The 18,179-nt window shown below is 33.9% G+C and overlaps 7 protein-coding genes and 1 long non-coding RNA gene across 10 annotated transcripts; 3 read left to right on the top strand and 5 right to left on the bottom strand.

The window, feature by feature from the left end:
* Positions 1–704: 704 nt before the first annotated feature.
* Positions 705–2,894, top strand: LOC18010891 (2-oxoglutarate-dependent dioxygenase AOP3). 2 transcript variants are annotated; one of them, XM_006392805.2, is made up of 4 exons: positions 705–1,115; positions 1,610–1,712; positions 1,794–1,931; positions 2,556–2,885. In XM_006392805.2, the coding sequence occupies exons 1-4, from the start codon at positions 733–735 to the stop codon at positions 2,796–2,798; spliced, it is 867 nt and encodes a 288-aa protein (XP_006392867.1). In that variant the 5' UTR covers positions 705–732; the 3' UTR covers positions 2,799–2,885. The 2 variants fall into 2 exon arrangements, with proteins under 2 accessions (XP_006392867.1, XP_006392868.1); XM_006392806.2 differs by having other exon boundaries at positions 1,610–1,931; positions 2,556–2,894.
* A 322-nt stretch (positions 2,895–3,216) lies between these two features.
* On the top strand, positions 3,217–4,385 carry LOC18010890 (probable 2-oxoglutarate-dependent dioxygenase AOP1). Its single transcript, XM_006392804.2, has 3 exons — positions 3,217–3,613; positions 3,711–4,044; positions 4,137–4,385. Exons 1-3 carry the CDS (start codon positions 3,231–3,233, stop codon positions 4,383–4,385), a joined length of 966 nt encoding a protein of 321 aa, XP_006392866.1. The 5' UTR covers positions 3,217–3,230.
* Positions 4,386–6,491: 2,106 nt separating this feature from the next.
* Positions 6,492–7,815, top strand: LOC18011053 (probable 2-oxoglutarate-dependent dioxygenase AOP1). The gene is made up of 3 exons (XM_006392803.2): positions 6,492–6,964; positions 7,042–7,363; positions 7,445–7,815. Exons 1-3 carry the CDS (start codon positions 6,582–6,584, stop codon positions 7,691–7,693), a joined length of 954 nt encoding a protein of 317 aa, XP_006392865.1. The 5' UTR covers positions 6,492–6,581; the 3' UTR covers positions 7,694–7,815.
* Positions 7,816–8,080: 265 nt separating this feature from the next.
* LOC18011052 lies at positions 8,081–8,572 on the bottom strand. The gene has a single exon (XM_006392802.2). It carries the CDS (start codon positions 8,450–8,452, stop codon positions 8,222–8,224), a length of 231 nt encoding a protein of 76 aa, XP_006392864.1. The 5' UTR covers positions 8,453–8,572; the 3' UTR covers positions 8,081–8,221.
* Positions 8,573–10,950: 2,378 nt separating this feature from the next.
* LOC18011153 lies at positions 10,951–11,299 on the bottom strand. The gene is made up of 2 exons (XR_002897408.1): positions 11,181–11,299; positions 10,951–11,085 (listed from the first exon to the last, which is right to left on the bottom strand). It is a non-coding gene; the product is annotated as an uncharacterized LOC18011153 (long non-coding RNA).
* A 651-nt stretch (positions 11,300–11,950) lies between these two features.
* Positions 11,951–12,994, bottom strand: LOC18011022 (auxin-responsive protein IAA6). Its single transcript, XM_024150332.1, is given in 3 exon segments — positions 11,951–12,041; positions 12,183–12,279; positions 12,586–12,994. Coding segments are annotated over 3 exon segments (597 nt in total).
* A 2,178-nt stretch (positions 12,995–15,172) lies between these two features.
* On the bottom strand, positions 15,173–15,806 carry LOC18011021. Of its 2 annotated transcripts, none has more exons than XM_024150567.1 (2): positions 15,628–15,806; positions 15,173–15,486 (listed from the first exon to the last, which is right to left on the bottom strand). In XM_024150567.1, the coding sequence occupies exons 1-2, from the start codon at positions 15,719–15,721 to the stop codon at positions 15,377–15,379; spliced, it is 204 nt and encodes a 67-aa protein (XP_024006335.1). In that variant the 5' UTR covers positions 15,722–15,806; the 3' UTR covers positions 15,173–15,376. The 2 variants fall into 2 exon arrangements, 1 of the variants encoding a protein (XP_024006335.1); XR_002897423.1 differs by having other exon boundaries at positions 15,351–15,489.
* Positions 15,807–17,233: 1,427 nt separating this feature from the next.
* On the bottom strand, positions 17,234–17,787 carry LOC18010993. Its single transcript, XM_006392798.2, has one exon. The coding sequence runs from the start codon at positions 17,648–17,650 to the stop codon at positions 17,444–17,446; it is 207 nt and encodes a 68-aa protein (XP_006392860.1). The 5' UTR covers positions 17,651–17,787; the 3' UTR covers positions 17,234–17,443.
* Between the last annotated feature and the right edge of the window lie 392 nt (positions 17,788–18,179).

Raw genomic sequence — 18,179 nt, 5'->3', positions numbered from 1 at the left:
CCCATTATTGAAAAGTATGAAGTATTGGTTCCATCTTTTATGTTCGGTTAAAACTAAATTACGTTTTCAGATTATCATTTTCTCGATCCGGTTTGTAGCGGATCTGTTTCTTTTATCCGGCTTGAACGTCCTTATAATACAAACTCATTATTTAAACTCACTTATATATCAAAGATGAGTAATAATTAATCAGTTTGCAACGTTTTTCTTAAAAAAAATATTATATTTTATATGTTCATAATCATAATCGTTACAAGTCACATGACACAGAAGTTTAGCGTTTGGAAAAAAGAAAAAGAAATATTTAAGATATCTTGGAAAGCAAGAAGTGTATCTTGCAAATCAAATAATGTGGGGGTGTTATTTCCTAACAGAAATAATATATCTCTAATAGAAATAACTTTAAGTTACAAAGATTATTATAATAGAGAAAACCTAATTTTCCGTTTTGATTAACTTAAGGATCATAATCAGATTGAGGGAGATATCTAGCCACGTCCACCTCAGTTCCCACGTCCTTGGTTCTTACGTCCTCTAGCTTTGGATGTTTGCATGTCATTAGCCCAATACGAGTCATGGTCGTCCGTAATGGAACATAATTGAAGGTTATGAAAGATTTTATTAAAAGATGTCACTTTCTCATTACATGTAATAAATCCTCTATAAGTACGTAGCTAAGTGCTGATGACAAACACAATAAGATCATCAAACCAGAAAAAAACATCCAAATCAATGGGATCAATCGTGAAGTCTTCTTCTAAAGTTCCGATTCTTGATCTCACGAGTCAGCAAGACCTGAAACCAAACACGTCCACATGGCGTTCCATTTCCAAAGAAGCCTGTGAAGCCTTAGAGGAATTCGGCTGTTTCGTGGTGGTGCACGACGGAGTAACGCAGCAGCTAGACGATTCTATCTTCGCCGCAGCTGAGGAACTGTTTGATCTACCGACGGAGACAAAGAGGAAGAACGTGAACGAGAAGCCGTACCATGGCTATGTTGGTCAAATGCCTGTGATCCCTCTTCACGAAGGCCTTGGAATTGACTATGTTACCAACAAGGAATATGCTCAAAGGTTCACTCATCTCATGTGGCCTCAAGGAAACCATCAGTTTTGGTACGTCTCCGACTTGATTGTTTAGCTCCTAGAAACCATCAGTTTACGGTTTGGTTCTGGTTTTCGGTTTTCGGCTTTATTGGTTCTATAGAAACTGAAATCAAATATAACCATTAACAATTTGATTTGGTTCTAGATAGATTTTAATGAAATTTGGCATTGTTCGTTTTGGTTTTCGGTTTTAAATAGGTTCGGATTCAGTTAGAAAATATGTATTGGTTTACTTAAAAATATAGAAAAATTACTTTAATATTCGATAGAATTTGTTCTACGTCTTACATATGTATAAGCATTTTGGCCTTTGGGTCTGTTCTGTTATTTTTTTTCGGTTATCGACTCTTGGCCACACCTACTGTTGTGATTTAGGTAATTTTCCCTTAAAATTTTGGATATTTTCTGTTGGGAAACTTAGGAGACAGCAAAGTAGCTATATTTTGAAAACCCTAGAACTGTAGTTTTGAAGCAGAAACCATTTTTGTTTTGCTTGTTTGCAGCGCAACCGTGCATGCTTTCTCAAACGCGGTTGCAGAAATAGACCAACTAGTGGTGAGGATGATATTCGAGAACTATGGGGTTGAGAAGCACTATGATTCACATGTAGGTTCAAAGACTTACCTACTCAAATTCCTCAAGTACTTGGCTCCACCAGAGTCTATCTCAATGCCAGCTTTTCCTCAGCACACAGACAAGACCTTCTTATCGATACTTCACCAAAACGATGTGAATGGTTTAGAGGTAAAATCAAAGGACGGTGAATGGATTTCCCTTCAACTCCCATCCAAATCATACGTTGTCATGGCCGGTGACATCTCTATGGTAACTCCAACGAATCTTTCTTATGTCTCGATTGTTTCTTTGCTTTTAAGGTTACATTTTTAGTGTTTACTTCTTATTTTTTAATATTTTTTTTATAAAAAAAAGAACCCACAACCTTAAACATCGAAAGCAAAACTCATTTGTAAAACCTCAGAATTTTTGTTTATCATGTTTATGCAACTGAAAACATATAAATCATCACAGTTGAAACAATTGAGACCTTAGTCAACGAAAAACAACACTTAATCATAGTTAGGCTTTGATTATTTGTTTGTATTTGCATTTACGTGTACGTACATGTGGTATATAGTTGTCCAAAAGAACCCAAAATCTTAAGCATTTTAACAAAAATGTTAAACGTAAAATATTAATAAGAAACCGTACACGTAAAAGGTTGTGCTTAGCCTTTGTACTTGCACTTTTGCAGAAATTCAATATAAGAAACATAATTTGTTTATTTTATAATTCAATATTGTTGAAAAAAAAAAAAGTTTGAATATTTTGTTCTCATATAAAGGCAAACGTACAAATTGGTTTTGAGAGAGAAACTCATGAACATTTTACATTTATGTGAATTCTTGATTTGTTTTTGATGTAATGTTTTCCATGGATATATATGGTCAGGGTTGGAGCAATGACAGGATACGTTCTTGCGAGCATAGAGTTACAATGGATGGAGGCAAGACAAGGTACAGTTTTGGTCTTTTCTCGTTTGTCACGGGAATGGTTTCAGTCCCTAAGGAACTTGTGGACGATGAACATCCTCTTATGTATAAGCCATTCGATAACATCGCTCTCATAAACTTCTATGCTACCAAGGAAGGCCGTGAAGCCAAGTCTACTCTCAAAGCATATTGTGGTACCTAAAAAGTGAAAAAGCATCAATACACAGTAGATTGATGATCAAAAAGATAATGTTTTGCAAATCTGAATGTTATTCCATTGATCAAAGTGATATTGTTTTATAAATCTAAATGTAATCTGATTGGTTTTCTAATTATAAAGTTTCATTTTCAATAAGATAAGATAATAAGTACAGATATTCTTTAATAAGTTGAGCCAATCAAACCGTTCTAAAGATGTGTATTACAACAATGTGAGTGCTAAATTACGGTTTTTTCAACATTAAAAAGATAAAAAAAAAAATGAGTGTTGTCATAAACCATGAATATACAAACAAACCTACAATTGTGATAATATTGTTTGAGAATTGAGACCGAAATCTAGTGGCCTTGGAAATCCTATATAAGAACACATATAGAGGCTTCTAAAACATAACAAGTTTCTTAAACGGAAAAAATGGTGAGTTTGGAAACAAGTCTTGCTCTTCAGCTCCCGGTCATTGATTTCACAAGTCCAAACCTAAAGCCAGGAACTGCAGAGTGGGACTCAGTGAGAGGCCATGTCCGAAAAGCTCTAGAAGAGTACGGATGCTTCGAGGCCTTGTTCGATAAAGTCCCTGTCCAACTTCGGAAAGCAGTTTTTGATGCTTCTGAGGAGGCTTTCAAGCTACCTTTAGAGACCAAACAGAGAGTTGTGTCGAGGAGGAAGTACAGAGGATACATAGGTCAGATTCCAACGTTGCCTCTTTTCGAAGTCTTGGGCGTTGATTTTGCAGAAAATGAAGATAAAGTCAATGAGTTTACTCATAAGCTCTGGCCCCAGGGCAATACAAGTTTCAGGTTAAGGATCTTTAAAAAAAAATTCTTCCCTCGTTATTTAATTCATTCGGATTTGAAAAACAGAACAAACTCTTATATAACTGCTCTGTTTCTGCAGCGAGGCGGTTATGTCATTCACGGAGAAAGTGTCAGAACTGGACTTCATGACCCGGAGAATGATAATGGAGAGTTTTGGGATCAATGAAGATTACATAGGGAAACATTTGAACTCGACGAAATGTCTCATGAGAATGATGAAATACACAGGAGTGGAAGAAACAGAGGAAGAGTTAGGCATGGAGGCTCATACAGACAGAAACGTGCTCACTATACTTTGCCAGAACGAAGTAAAAGACGGACTCGAAGTGAAAACAAGTGACGGTAAGCACTGGATCAAGGCCAATCCTTCCCAAGATTCTTCATTCATCGTTCTTGGCGGAGCTACGCTGCATGTAAGTTTTTTAAAAAAACCAAACTTCCTTTTAAAACACACAAAGTGGTTACTACGATGTTTTATATAATGTAAGAAAGAAAATGTTTTCAGGTGCTTATGAATGGTCGGGTGCTTACTGGTGTTCACCGAGTGATGAGGATGGGAACGAACACGAGATTCTCAGCTGGATTGTTCTCTGTTCCAAAAACAGAGGATTTGATATATGCACCAGAAGAAATGGTTGATGCTGAGCATCCTCGTTTGTATAAGCCATTTGATTTTGAAGCATACTTTCAGTACACCACTGAGGGATCTGGAAGGAGAGATCTAGCTGCTCTCAAGACTTACTGTGGCCTTTGAGCATATAAAAAAAAAAGTATAATGTCTTCTTACAATAATAAGAAAAAGCTTGATTGATTGGCTGTTTCCAACTTTCCGTGTAAACCTATCTCCATCAGAATAATAAAGAACAAAATTTCACTGTAAAGATTTAATTTTGAGATCACTTACAAAGATTAATGTTCAAACCAGAACTTACAGCGATGATTTAGTTTTTTATACTATCATCAAACGGATGGAGAAATCATTTTTGCGGTAGATTGTTCTGTTCTGAATCCTAACTATGTAGGTTCTGAAGTAAAATCGTCTATGAATCTGAATGTTATCTGTAGTTTTTAATAGCTTCTATACCTCTTATGCCTCTAAAGAAGGCAATCTCCATGAAATTAAGAAACATAGACATATTTTTGTTTAGTGGTTTGATCCGATCAACCTATTCTGAATTCATATAATACAAACATAAGAAACTATTTTCAGTACCAAGTTATGGTCTTTTCTGTGTTACTTACATCATATATAAAGTGTTGCGCAAAATAAATAGATTCATGGTAAAACTAATTATGCTTAAGATCGAGCCCTATTAGTCTTCCAAAGCTTATATAAGAACACTAAGATAGAAAGATCTGAAACAGAACAGCTTGTGTGATTGGAAATGATGAGTTTGGAAAGCAGTCCTACTATTCAGCTCCCAGTCATTGATTTCACTAGTCTTACCTAAAACCGGGAACTGTCGACTCGAATCTTGGTGAGAAGCGATGGCCGAAGAGCTCTAGAAGACTAGGCATGCTTTGTGGCCTTGTTCGTTAAAGTACGCGCCAAACTTCAAAAGGCGGTTTTTGATGCTTCGGAAAATAGAATGTTTTTTCGGAGAAAAGGTACAAAGGAAATGTGGGTCAGGATTATACATGAACATCTGAATTCGACACAAAATGTCTCATGCGCGTGATGAAATACAAAAGACGATGGTATTGGTATTGGTATTTATTTCTAGTTAAAAGCTATATAAAACAAATATCAGCACCAACCTGATGGAAAAGCCTTGGTAATCAGTCTCCGTGGATCGTACAAAGACGACGACGAATCGAAGTCTTGAGAAGAGAACGAGCACGAGAGATGAGCGAGAAAAGTAGAGAAAAAGGGCGTTTCAGAGTTTCCCGCGCGGAGAGTGACTTCTCTCTCTCTCCAATGGCACTTGTTACATTATTTTTCGGCTTTTCTTTAAAAGAAATTTATAGTTTTTAGGAGATGAAAGCGACAGAGGAGACAACAGCAACCGAACCGAAGCGTAGAGGCAGACGATTTATTTCGGTTTCTAACCATTAGGCCGTCACGCGCTAACTACGACCTGCAATTAGTCCAATTCTACAGATTCGATTTGACGTAAGACTGAACACATATAAATATACAGTACCACTTGATTTGACCTTGCAGTTTTTTTTTACTCTTAAATACCTTTTAATGGGCTCGAGGTTTTTTTATTTTTCTTCTTTTTTACGTTGCTGTACTATTGTATATGAATTTTGATCTATCACCTCGTTAACTAGAAATAAATACCAATCTTACAAAGCCATCTCCATTCTTTATATGAGTTTTGTTTTTTTTTTTTTTAACTCGTCACTTGCGTGCAGGTGACGTAATCTATGTGTACCACTACATTATCCACTTGTTATAGTAAAGCCTACAAATGTAACATTAGAAAGATAAAGGCGAATTTATTATTAGTACAAACAAAACAAAGGAATTGTCAGTCAGAAAAAAAACTATAACATATGACCGACTCACCTGAATAAACATTGATTTTTTCCCCATCCTCCAGAGACCAGAATATAAACCAAGCATAGTAATTTTCAAATGACACAGAACAAGGTTGAAAACATTTATCTAAATCAAATCCAAGACTTGCAATATCCAGTGTAAAACAAGAGATTAACAAAGATAAATCGTAAAGAGGTCACGTAGAGATCAATTGTCTGTGTTTTGAAAATATAACAAAGTTGATACTAGAAATGATAGTTACGTTTTGTCTTCAATTGCCTCTGGAATCGTTGACTTCAGAGTCATAATATTCGTTCCCAGCTTAATTTCCGGATCTGGAGAGAAACTTGACATCTTGTCCAGCGAATCATCAGAAAATAGATTCCTTGAGGCTGATTTCAAGACATGTATAAATGGCCTGTAACATTTCATTTCAGTAAGCAATCTCTCTCGTCTCAATAAATGGGTTCTGAAACTCCTCTTCTTCCTCTTAACCTCCCAGTCATCAATTTCTCAAACAAAAACCTGAAACCGGGAGAGCCCGAATGGGACTTAACCAGAGCTCATGTCAAGAAAGCTCTACAAGACTATGGCTGTTTCGAGGCCTCTTTCGATAGAATCCCTTCAGAGCTACGAAAATCGATTTTTGGGGCCATGGAAGAGCTTTTCGACTTACCCTTACAGACAAAACTGAGAAACGTATCCAAGAAACCGTTCCATGGATACGTGGGTCAGTACCCAATGGTGCCACTGTACGAGAGCATGGGAATCGATGACTCTGATGTTGCAGCCAAAGTCGACGCCTTTACTGAAAAACTATGGCCTCAAGGCAACAACAGTTTGAGGTCAGTAAAACTTCTGTCTTTTATTTAGATGATTAGTATGGTTACATGTTTTGATCAGACTTTTGTTACTCTATCAGCACAACGATCCAGTCGTTTTCCAAGAAGTTATCAGAGCTCGATGTAACAATCAGAAGAATGATCATGGAGAGCTTCGGACTCGTGAAATACATGGATGAACATCTTCAATCAACGAACTACCTCCTGCGAGTAATGAAGTACAAAGGGCCTGATACAGAGGAGACTGAATTGGGGCTAAACGCTCATACCGACAAAAACATCGTCACTATACTTTACCAAAACCATGTTGAGGGTCTTGAGGTGCAGACCAAAGACAATAATTGGATCAAAGTGAAGCCATCTCAAGATTCTTTCATCGTTATGATCGGAGATTCTCTTCATGTAAGCCTTTGGTATTAACTTGCGTTTTAGCAGAATCAAGACTTGAGAAGAAGAATGATACAATGGTTTTGATGTTAACAGGCATTGCTGAATGGTCGATTATATTCTCCTAATCACCGTGTCATGATGACCGGAACAGAGACGAGATACTCCCTCGGATTGTTCTCGATTCCAAAAGCTGGATACATCGTGAATGCGCCAGATGAGCTCGTGGACGAAGAACATCCTAGGATGTTTAAGCCCTTTGATCATGTAGAATTTCTTCAATTCTATTACACAGAAGCTGGACAGAGATCTCAATCTGCTCTCAAGACTTACTGTGGAATGTGAAAACAGAAAATAACAAAGCTCTGTATTCACTTGCTTCTCAGTGATTTCTGTATTACCCCTTTTACATTACCAAGAAGAAACTCACTAGAAGAAATAAAATTTCAGATTTAAATTTCAACAAACTGTGGCAAACCAAATGACTTTACAGGAATCAAAAACATTAAAAATTTTACCTTATTCAATTTTACTACACTTAAGCTGGACAGAGATCTCATTTTACTCTCAAGTTTAATGTGGAATGTGAAAACATTAAAAAGCCTTTTCATTTGCTTGCTTGTCAGTTATTTCTGTGTACCCTTTGAAATCAATAAATTATATTACCAAAAGACTGAAACTTTCAGATCATAAGAAGAATGAATTTTTCAACAAAAATGGTGTGGCAAAGGCAAAGCAAAATGCTTTTTTTCCTCATTATTCCTCTCTTATACAAATTATTTGATCTTACAGGCATAAAAAAAAAGGAGTTACCTTTATTGAAAATTGCTAATACAAGTGGAACTAGAAGATCTGGAATGTTTCTGTGGGATTTCAGGAGATGTTCTTTTTGCGGGCAAGTTCTTTAGCCATCTCTCTAAGCTCTTCGGGTGAATGAGGACGAGGTGCTTCTTCGGGATAAACGACGTAAGAACGATTCCCCATGAATTTCTTGATGTTGTTGCTGTTGTTGGCGAATGTATACATGAGGACGACAGGAACTGCCACGTACACGCCGAACTTGGCGATTTCGAGAATCCCTTTAGATGTTCCTACCGACGACATTTTTTCCCAAGAAAACAAAATAGTAAAAACCAGAGACTACGAGATCGATGTAATCGAGATTGAACCCACGAGGAAAATTTGAACCTTTTAGGGTTATCGATTGAGGAATTTGGGATTTCTGTAGATTAAAACATTTGAAGATGATGAAAACGAGTGAGCTCCATTTAGATTCAAGTCAAGGGTATTTTGGTCATTTACGGAGATGAGTTTTCACAGGAATAAACTAAAGAGATTGATGGTTGTTAAGACTTAGAGTACTTAACAGTCTTTTGATTTTCTGTTTCTTCGGATGCATTGAGTCCAGAAATCTAGAATCTTTATGAACAGATGAAATCCAGATACCAATTATGTTGATTTTTCCTCACGTTCTGTTCTCTAGTGGTTAATACTGAATTTCAAGTTTTGTGAAGGTTTTCTTTTTAATTTTTTTTTATTGAGTTTCACACAATTCATAAATCATCTCAAATATGATAAGGCTTGATAAATTAATAAATCATCTTTGTCGGATAAAATATAAAGTAGTTGATATATAGATGAATGAAAATTCATCTTCATTGGATTAATTAGTTGGTTGCATTTGCTTAACTAAATTTTCATTATAATCTGAACCATAGAAAACTTCATTACCAAATAAACCAACTCAAATCTAAATTCTGTACAACCAAACCAAATAAGTTGAAAAAAAGTTTTTTTTAATGATATTATCTTAATTAAATAGAAGTATTTTTCAAAATGGCACATTTTTTGTACAACACAAAAAGCTTCATTTCCTCATCTTCCATTAGAAAAATACTACTTAGTCGACTATTGTTACCCAACCAAAATAAGTTACCTAAATTTACATTGTAAAAATATATCATACCACTTAGATCAGATCAATAGAGAAAGACCACCAACTTTGCATATTGTGTTGTACAATTAGTGTTGTTTTATTATTTTATGACTGAAAAAGCAAAGGTTTTTGTTTTTCCCGATTGGTCCACTGTACAAAATTTAGTTGGTTATTGACTTCTTGCCAATTTTTTAATAACAAACTCAAATAAATTAACCGAAAAGTAGGGAATATTAACAACACTAATTGTAAAACAATACTTAGTCTACATATTAACAACACTACTTAGTCGACTTTGGTTATCCAACCCAAACAGGTTATCTAAGTCTATATCGTAAAATTAGATCATACTACTTAGATTAGTTCAATAGAGAAGGACCACCGACAAACAGTTAGGAGTTGTTTAAACGCAAGCATTCTGACTTGAGATCAGTAATTAAGCGAATATTTAATGTATGGAAAGCTAAATGGCAGATTCTTGACATGAAACACTCTTGGTATGAGCTTACGAAATGAGTCAAAAATGTGAAGCAACAATGGCTCTTCACGTTTTATCAGAGATTCAAAGGAAGAAGATAGTGACTTTGCATATTGGGAAAGAATGGAATCTTATGAACAACATGGTGATGAAAATGAGGAACATGTTCCATACAGCTGGTGACAGAATTATGGAGGCAATGTGTGATTCCATTACTCTAGAAATAACAAAAATAACTAGATTTTCATATTAACAGGTATGTGATATTTTTCTTCCATTTGGCTCTGGATAGTTCTGTTAGAAATCCATGTTTTTGTTCATTGTTGCATATCACGGTATTCAAACTGATTTATTGGGGAATCCAAGCTTGTGTGTTTGGTCAATTAATGTGCAAAGCCGTTCCTTTTCTTTATGAGATAATCAAACAAATTAGTTTGCATTAACTTTAACAAGTCTGCCTTCTTTGTATTCTGATATGCAGAGTGATAGCTTGGTCTTATGGTTCCATTAGTGGGTGACTGTTATGATATGATCTGCTTTGTGTATCATTGAATAGCCTCTGCAAATTTGTTTCCTTCTTATATTTGATTCTTGATGTTTGTTTGCAGAGACTTTCTGGAATTTAGACCCATCTGATGTGAAGAAGATTTGAAGTGATTTTCATTTTAGGTTTCTTCTCTTAACGAAAGAGTCATTACCTTTTTATTGTGATTGATTGTAATGCTTTCAAACGCAGTCATTTTTCATTAAAAGCATCTAGATGGAGATGTAAATTCACAAACAAATGTTCATTCAGATAAACAACATCATTCAAATGCACTATTTAAATAAATTATTTAAATGGATTATTTGGATGAAGATGTCAGATGTGCAAACGAACATGACCCAAATAAACCGATTCAGATCTAAGTTATGTATAACCAAACCAAATAAGTTGAACAAAGAAAAATTTCTTAATGTATTATCTTAATTAAATAGGATTATTTTCCAAAATGGCACATTTTTTAAAACAAAATTTAAACTTAAATATAAACTTAATTAAGATTATTTATATCTTTTTATTATTATACATTTTTAACCAAAACTGAACTAAACACGAAACGAACTAAATTAATCTAGATCTTGTTAAAACCCAAAAAGTCAAACCAACCTGAACTGAAAAACCGAATAGAGTTAAATATTCGATGCTTGAATGGAAAATATGATTTAGATAAACAAATGTGACACATAAAAATAACATTTTCAGATGATCATTAGAATCAGACGCAGCAACAACAATCACATCTCTCGTAGCAGCAACAGCAACAGAACAACCCGAAAAGCCTGCAATATATTACAATATCATCAAGCAAGATCATAAAGAGTTTACAATACAAAAATCGTAACAAAGAAAGAGAAGAGATCATGGTTGTACGGACGTGGCGTATAAACAGCCTTTCTCGTCTTGCCGTTTCTTGACATGACCGGAGTAATTCATATCTTGTTTTGAAGGAGCCTTCATTTTTTTTTTTGTGTGTGTCTTGGCAATAAGTTTAGGGATTTGGATTAATAGTATGCAGTATATATAAACTTCAAATCTGTTACCTGCATTGATATGTTCAATTAATATGGAGGATATGCATCATTTATTTGGACCGACAAAGTAGTTAGAATCTTCAACCAAAACTACATGTGATCAGAATAAGTCATGGCATCAATTTTATATAAGTTAGCAAAAAAAAATTTAGATTTCTTGCTTCATATTTATTTTTATCTTATATTATCAGTTGGGAGTTGGGAGGATCCATAAATAGGGGTTTTACACTTGTAGCCCCATTTATTAAAAAAGAAAAATTAGCCAGGGGATTATAAGGAAATGCCACTTGATTTTCTTTACTTCTTTTGTTAAGATAAACAATAATAACATTGATGCCATAATGCCACTTGATTATTAAAAAAAAAAAAAAAACTTACATCGTATAGATGATTAGAGAAGTGAAAAACCCTTTAAAGCCAAAGGTAAACATAAAACATACAATCTGACTATTAAGGAAAGTAGCCAGTAACTGATGATTAACTTCTCTAGTTTTGAAGAAAACATGTATAGCATCCACTATGATCATTATGAAATTTTATAATTTGAAAATTTACTATGATAAAAAATTGTATTCAAGTGTTTTCAAACTTTATGGTTAACTATAGATCACCATCACACGAATGATGAATCTCGCTGCAGGCCTAAACCGGTTGCATCAGATCTCTTCACGATCCTCAGCCTCTTGCATGACTCTTTGAACATCCTGCCAACCAAAAACAAAAATCATAATTATTACAAATAAGTGACTTTTAAGAGAGGTTAAATAAAATAATTTCCATAAAGTTGACAATCTATCTATAATGTAGCAAAGTATGAGCAAAACTTTAAGGTAAAATAAATTTACTGCCAAGGTACATCTCCGACAAGCATCCAGTCTCCATCCTTGTCCTCGTATATAATAACGTATTCGAACTTCTCACACTCTTTCAACGCCAGTACTCCTACGCAATATACACGATAATTAGGTCTCTTGCTATTACATTTTTTGAAAATCATGTAACTTCTAACCTGGCGATGTAATTAATTAGATGGATTAACTAATGTATGGAATACATTTGCATTCGAATGTTTTTGACATTTACGTTTATATTTAATTAGTCTCTATTTTTTCAAGTAGACTTTTAATACCACCTGGCCGACAAAATTAACACTAAAACGCAAACTGAAGATCCGTTAATTGCATTTGTGTTTAATGTTTGTTGGCAATTCAAGGAAAAAAAAAATTGTAATGGATACCATTTACTAACCTAGGCCAAGACAGCCGAAGAGATTCTCAAGAACGGTGGCAAGATGAGTATAACCCTAGCTCGAACTAAGGTCAATCTTCCTCAAGTACGGCACACCATCCATCCTCACTTTCACGTACCCTTTCGCTTTCGATACTTCTTTACTATTGTTCTTATTTATCCTATAAGAACACACAGGTGGCCACCCCACCACCTGACTCTTAGCCGTGGGTCGAATGTCATCCTCAACCTCAGCGGCGACAATGTCCACCAATGAAACGATGCTACTTTCACCGTCAGTTTCTAATGAAGAAGACGTCATCATGTCCGAGGTCTACTTCGATCCGCAAACTAATCTTTCGCAGTTGTTATCTCCTGGAAGGCCCAATCTTAGCTCTGTGATCTCAAGTCCTAAGCCTTCCTTTGCCATTTACTTCTTCTTCTTCTTCTTTTTTGTTTGGCTCTGGTTATATGAAATTTTGATACTTCTCTTGGTGCAATGATGATTATGTAATGCCTTTGTGCATTTATATGTTGTCTAAAATTGGTCCAATATGACCCAATAATATGTTGACACGTGGAAGAGGCTAATTAATCTTTCAAAATTATTTCTATTAGCTTTGTAGAGGAAGCCAAGGTTAGACCAAAGACAGGTCTAATGTGGTGTTGGTCAAATGAGAGACATAAGTTGGGTCCTTGTTTATAAATGAGTTAAACTAAGGGAACAGATCCTAGGGCTGTTAATATTTGTTAGGTTTTTGATAGGATTATTCGCTAATATATAATTGAAATCCTTCCCAAACATCCCATGTGTCTTCCTTAATCCGGATATTTTAGATTCTTGTACTCGTTAATAATTTACAACTACAATTTGTAAAGGATACTAATATTATTTGTTCACATGTCATTTAACTATGAGCTTGCGCATATGAATACATTACCGGTGGGTTAAACGAAATAACTTGAATAGACATGAGCAATCGTGTTCTTAGGTCAATTAATTTTCTCTAAAATACATCGTTTTCTCATATTCGAATTTCGATTAATATTGCTTTTGCAATATAATATGCAGTTTAAGTGGTAAAGAAACAAACAACACTGCTAGCCCCAGCCCCCAACTCTTAAATGCTGAAAAACAAACAAATTGGTCCATGTGAGATAAATATAAATTAAAAGTCATAAAGCCATTAGGCAAACGCGTTACTTCGATTTCGTACCAAACAACAATGTTTGCCCCAGCCCCCAAGGCTTATATTTCGTTCTCCATTTTTCCATGCATTTATATTTTATATAGATTAAAATATAATCCTGTATACATTACGTATCTGTCCAAAATCCTTTGGTATAATTTCCCACGTGATTTATTAGTAGAGAACTAAGAATCGCACGACCAAATAAAACTAAGACTGCAACTATGGTTCTACATCGCAGAGCTAAATGATGAAAGCGCATGAACTTTGATAGGACTGTTATTAGTTTGCTTTTTACCAAAAAAAAAAAGACTATTATTAGTTTGCCTAATAATTCTTCTAAAACTAAAAAAACTCAAAATTGGAATATCTTTTGGTATAGATATACACAATCAGTATCAGGGAGAATATTTGGTTGGAAATCATCGTGTATGTACATGTGTGATGATAATGAAAGTCAAAGATCATAAAAATGATTAAACAAGAGTGACTTAGCGTGGTGGTTATATTAGAGATTATTTAAGTTGGAGACTTAGGACTTAGGAGTTACTAATCGTTCCTCAAGATGATCCACGGGTTGAACGACACATTCTTCTCCTGCAATCAACACTAATTGTGCTACTTTCCAGCTTTCCTTTTCATGAGTAGCGAGTTGCAAAGTATACATAAAGGTCATCTCTTTACTGTAAAAAGTTTTTTTTTAAAAAAAATTATACCAAATTATCCAAGGGAAAACATCCAGAGAATTCTCCATTGCCCATATTTTTTTATTGCGTGCCAGAAAAAATTGGGGTGATCAAAGTTTCTGAAAATGAGGCCCAAACAATCAGATTTGATGATGACATTCAATCTGATACTGATCCATGATCTGTACAATCAGATTTTGATGATTATTAAAACTATCGAAGATTGATGATGTTTTTGTGTTATCGGAGATTGATCCATCATTTATGATTTGAATAATCATCAACAATATCTGTAAATTTTCAATCTAATAATAGTGATAATATGTTGTAATTATAAGAAACATTACGGACAAAAGTTTTAAAGATTTTATTAAATAATTATCAAAGACGAAAAGACAACATCTCAACTTAAACGAAATAGATGAACTAAAAAAAAAATCAAATACTAAAATAAGAATAAAAGTATGATTAAGAGTGGTTATACAAATGGTAATCAATATTTCTGAAAATAAACACATTTAGTCCTGACGTCTCTCCATGAATTGTGATAACTTCCTTGAATTTCGCCCAATAGATTGTGAAGTAAAACTAATCACTGTTTTAAGGTTTTCATAACCCGAATGAACAAAAAAAAAATTATATAAAAATTTCGCATGATAAATTGTGATACAAAATAATCTTTGAACAAATACATTTAAATAATATAAACTAATATTATCTAATATACTCTTGTATGTATTTGTTGGGCTAAGCTATTGGACTTCTGTGCCCGACCCGGATCCATAAGTGACCCGTTTCCATGGATTTGTCATATATGAGCACATAAATGCCTTCATTTGGAAGAAAGCCCGACCAAATCATAAGAACACTACTTAAAAATAAATTTCCGTCAGGGAAATATACACACGGACTCCGGATTAAATTTTAATTTACTATCTATTGAAGAAAATAAGACCTAAAGTATTTTTGATCTTCATGGAATCCAACGCGAAGACATGCAAATCCAGATTCGAAAAGCTTTTCAAGCCATTGTTTTCGTCTGAAAACTGCTGCAAAACATAACCAAATCTGTATCAAACCAATACTTGATTATATTTTGTGGAAGTACTGGACATCACATATATACAAAACTTTCTTGTTCAAAAAAAAAAAAATAATTGAATCGGAAAACTCGTTATAGTAATAACCTTGTGGTCTGTTCGCCGTTTCCCACCAAACTCGTGACATTGTAAACAACAAAAACATGCCCAAAATTACATAATACAAAAGCTTATTAGCCATTAGAGATAGAGGAGTGGAGAGAGATATATGATGATATATTTCTTCGTTCTTTTTGCTTTCGCCAATACAGTTGATGGTAGATTTATAACTCTTCAAATGTTTTGATCATTGACCATTTAAGAGATTTTTAAATTGTCATATTAATGGCTTTAGGTCCTTGCATTTATAAAGATATATATAGATTATATACTCTTTTTCACCTTAATTGACGTTGGAGAAATATCTTTTTTCTTCCTTTTCTTGACGTATGCCTAACCTTTATTCAACCAATAAGCTTAAACGAGGATTAATAAATATCTATTGAGTATGTTTATTTGAGAAGGTTTCCGACAGGAAACGTGTCCATGTTTTGGTATTTGTATTACTGGTTGAAAATTTGGTATGATAGTTATTACGTCGTTAAACACTTACACCACACATGTTATTGATGTTCTTATCAGACAATATATCGTATCTAAGCATTCCAATTGTCAGATTCCATATTTCCATCTATAAGTTCGATCGAATTACTATATAAAGAAAATGTCGTGAAAAGATTACAAACTGTAAGAAGAGCTATTAAAAATTTGTTATATTGCTTGAAAGAAACGAAAGAAAAAGCTGTATATAGCGTGAAAAGTGTAGAGAACCGGATATATCCGGAAATAAAGGAAGATCATGCACAGCCAATTCTCATAGTGAGGATTAGATTTCTTTGAATTCTTTCTTACCATTTTCTTTTGGATCAAACATTACCACAACCGAAAATAAAATAACAAATTGGAAATAGTCGGGGAAAAAAGTATTTTTAATAAGGAAAATTGTTTGTCCTTTTATTGAATTATGAGTTTCTAGTAAAAACTAATGTGTAACTAGTGAATTGTTCCTATCTGTTCATGTCCTATGTTTTTAGCACTAAATCCTAATTCATTAACTATATGAGAAATTTCACAGTTTGTACATATTGCAAGTAAATTGGCAAGGAAATTTCAAGCTCAAAAGAATTATAAAATAGATAAAAGAGATTGAAAATGAAAAATTCATTGGAGATTTATTTAGATGCAATAAAAATAAGAAAGAAAGATTACTTGAAGAATAATTTTACCAAAAAAAAAAAAAAATATATATATATATATAGTTGAAGAATACTAGTAATATTTTGATTACTGTTGTAAAATAGAGTGCATGAGAGTTGTTCTTAGCATAAGTGGCAATTCTCAAAATTACCTTACATCAATGTTCTTAACAAAGTGAGACTTTTTGTAAGCAGTTTTCCGCAAACACTCCAGTCAAAGCCCAAACCAAGTGTCTGACGCTCAAGTAAATAAATAAAAGTTAAGTTAATTTACTTTAAACTTTTCATATATAGATAGATACAAAGAACTCAAACAATTTTATAATACAAATACAGTTTGTTCTAATCGTTTTTTTTGCTATAAGTTTGGTCTAATTAATAGTTTAGGGAAAAATCACCTTCTACTATTAAAAACACATTCAGCACATTAATCACTTTTTGATAAAAATCATTAATCATTTTTAAACCACATTTATATATATACGCTAGCACTAGCCCTTCGTTTGATAACAAGAGATTCCAACATGTCAAGAAATATCCTCTTGCAGGTAGATAGACTCGTAGAACATTAATCAAAATAAATCCTATGATCTCTATATACTACCACACGTATATATATTACCTTATAATTATGTAAGAAAAAAACAGTGCTTAATAAAATTGGAGAATCAACGGTAAGACTTAAGAACAGAGCCACAGAAACTGCAGACGACGGCTCTCCAAGATCTCCAGTAAATTGGAATAAAACAGAATCTCGTCGACGTTTTCATGTCTGCGATGCTCGCACCATGGCTACACCTTGAGCATGTTCCTGCCGCCGGTTTGCTCCGTTTTATTTTCCTTTTCTGATCCACCAAGAAACAGAAACATACCATATCTCTTCTTGACTCAAAAGATTTATACCAATCAGGAAACAGAAATGAAGACTCGTTGCGACGATGGGTTTCAGAGAAGAAATGTTTTCTGAGTTTTTTTTGTTTTTTGTTTTCTTTTGTTTAATGGTACAAGTGGTGGCTGTGGTCTCTGGTCTGTGGAACTTTTGAGCTTATAAATAATAAAATATAGGACGAGGAATTAATTGAAAGTTAAATCGAATACTCGTGTGGGGAGTTCAAAAAGTAAATATTTGAGAGATTGAAATACACACACACACGTACAGCTCTCATTAAATAACATGTTCTTTGCCGTCAAAAAAAAAACTGTTCTTTTAGTTTATACAAATAAATACAATAAACGAAGATATTTTTTCTCTAAATCTGTGTAAATATTTTATGTTTTCTAGTAAATTATTTTTGGCATTTACGTTGATACTAACATTGTAGCATAAAGATGATTTTATCTCTTCTAAATAATTGACATATGTTTGAAAGATAAAAAGTTACGTAGGTATGAAGTCTCTTCATA

Source organism: Eutrema salsugineum, unplaced genomic scaffold (assembly GCF_000478725.1).
Source record: "Eutrema salsugineum unplaced genomic scaffold, Eutsalg1_0 scaffold_7, whole genome shotgun sequence".
Taxonomy (NCBI): Eukaryota; Viridiplantae; Streptophyta; class Magnoliopsida; order Brassicales; family Brassicaceae; genus Eutrema; species Eutrema salsugineum.
Note: the sequence above shows the minus strand (reverse complement) of the source record. Positions and strands in the feature narration are given on the sequence as shown.

Bases quoted from the DNA above. Each gene is read 5' to 3' on its own strand.
- LOC18010891 (XM_006392806.2), top strand. From the start codon at position 733: ATGGGATCAATCGTGAAGTCTTCTTCTAAAGTTCCGATTCTTGATCTC. The intron at 1,116-1,609 runs GTACGTCTCCGA...GCTTGTTTGCAG, and splicing joins CAAGGAAACCATCAGTTTTG to CGCAACCGTGCATGCTTTCT. The intron at 1,932-2,555 runs GTAACTCCAACG...ATATATGGTCAG, and splicing joins TGGCCGGTGACATCTCTATG to GGTTGGAGCAATGACAGGAT.
- LOC18010890 (XM_006392804.2), top strand. From the start codon at position 3,231: ATGGTGAGTTTGGAAACAAGTCTTGCTCTTCAGCTCCCGGTCATTGAT. The intron at 3,614-3,710 runs GTTAAGGATCTT...CTGTTTCTGCAG, and splicing joins CAGGGCAATACAAGTTTCAG to CGAGGCGGTTATGTCATTCA. The intron at 4,045-4,136 runs GTAAGTTTTTTA...AAATGTTTTCAG, and splicing joins TTGGCGGAGCTACGCTGCAT to GTGCTTATGAATGGTCGGGT.
- LOC18011053 (XM_006392803.2), top strand. From the start codon at position 6,582: ATGGGTTCTGAAACTCCTCTTCTTCCTCTTAACCTCCCAGTCATCAAT. The intron at 6,965-7,041 runs GTCAGTAAAACT...TTACTCTATCAG, and splicing joins CAAGGCAACAACAGTTTGAG to CACAACGATCCAGTCGTTTT. The intron at 7,364-7,444 runs GTAAGCCTTTGG...TGATGTTAACAG, and splicing joins TGATCGGAGATTCTCTTCAT to GCATTGCTGAATGGTCGATT.
- LOC18011052 (XM_006392802.2), bottom strand. From the start codon at position 8,452: ATGTCGTCGGTAGGAACATCTAAAGGGATTCTCGAAATCGCCAAGTTC.
- LOC18011021 (XM_024150567.1), bottom strand. From the start codon at position 15,721: ATGGCTAATAAGCTTTTGTATTATGTAATTTTGGGCATGTTTTTGTTG. The intron at 15,487-15,627 runs GTTATTACTATA...GTTTTGCAGCAG, and splicing joins AACGGCGAACAGACCACAAG to TTTTCAGACGAAAACAATGG.
- LOC18010993 (XM_006392798.2), bottom strand. From the start codon at position 17,650: ATGGTATGTTTCTGTTTCTTGGTGGATCAGAAAAGGAAAATAAAACGG.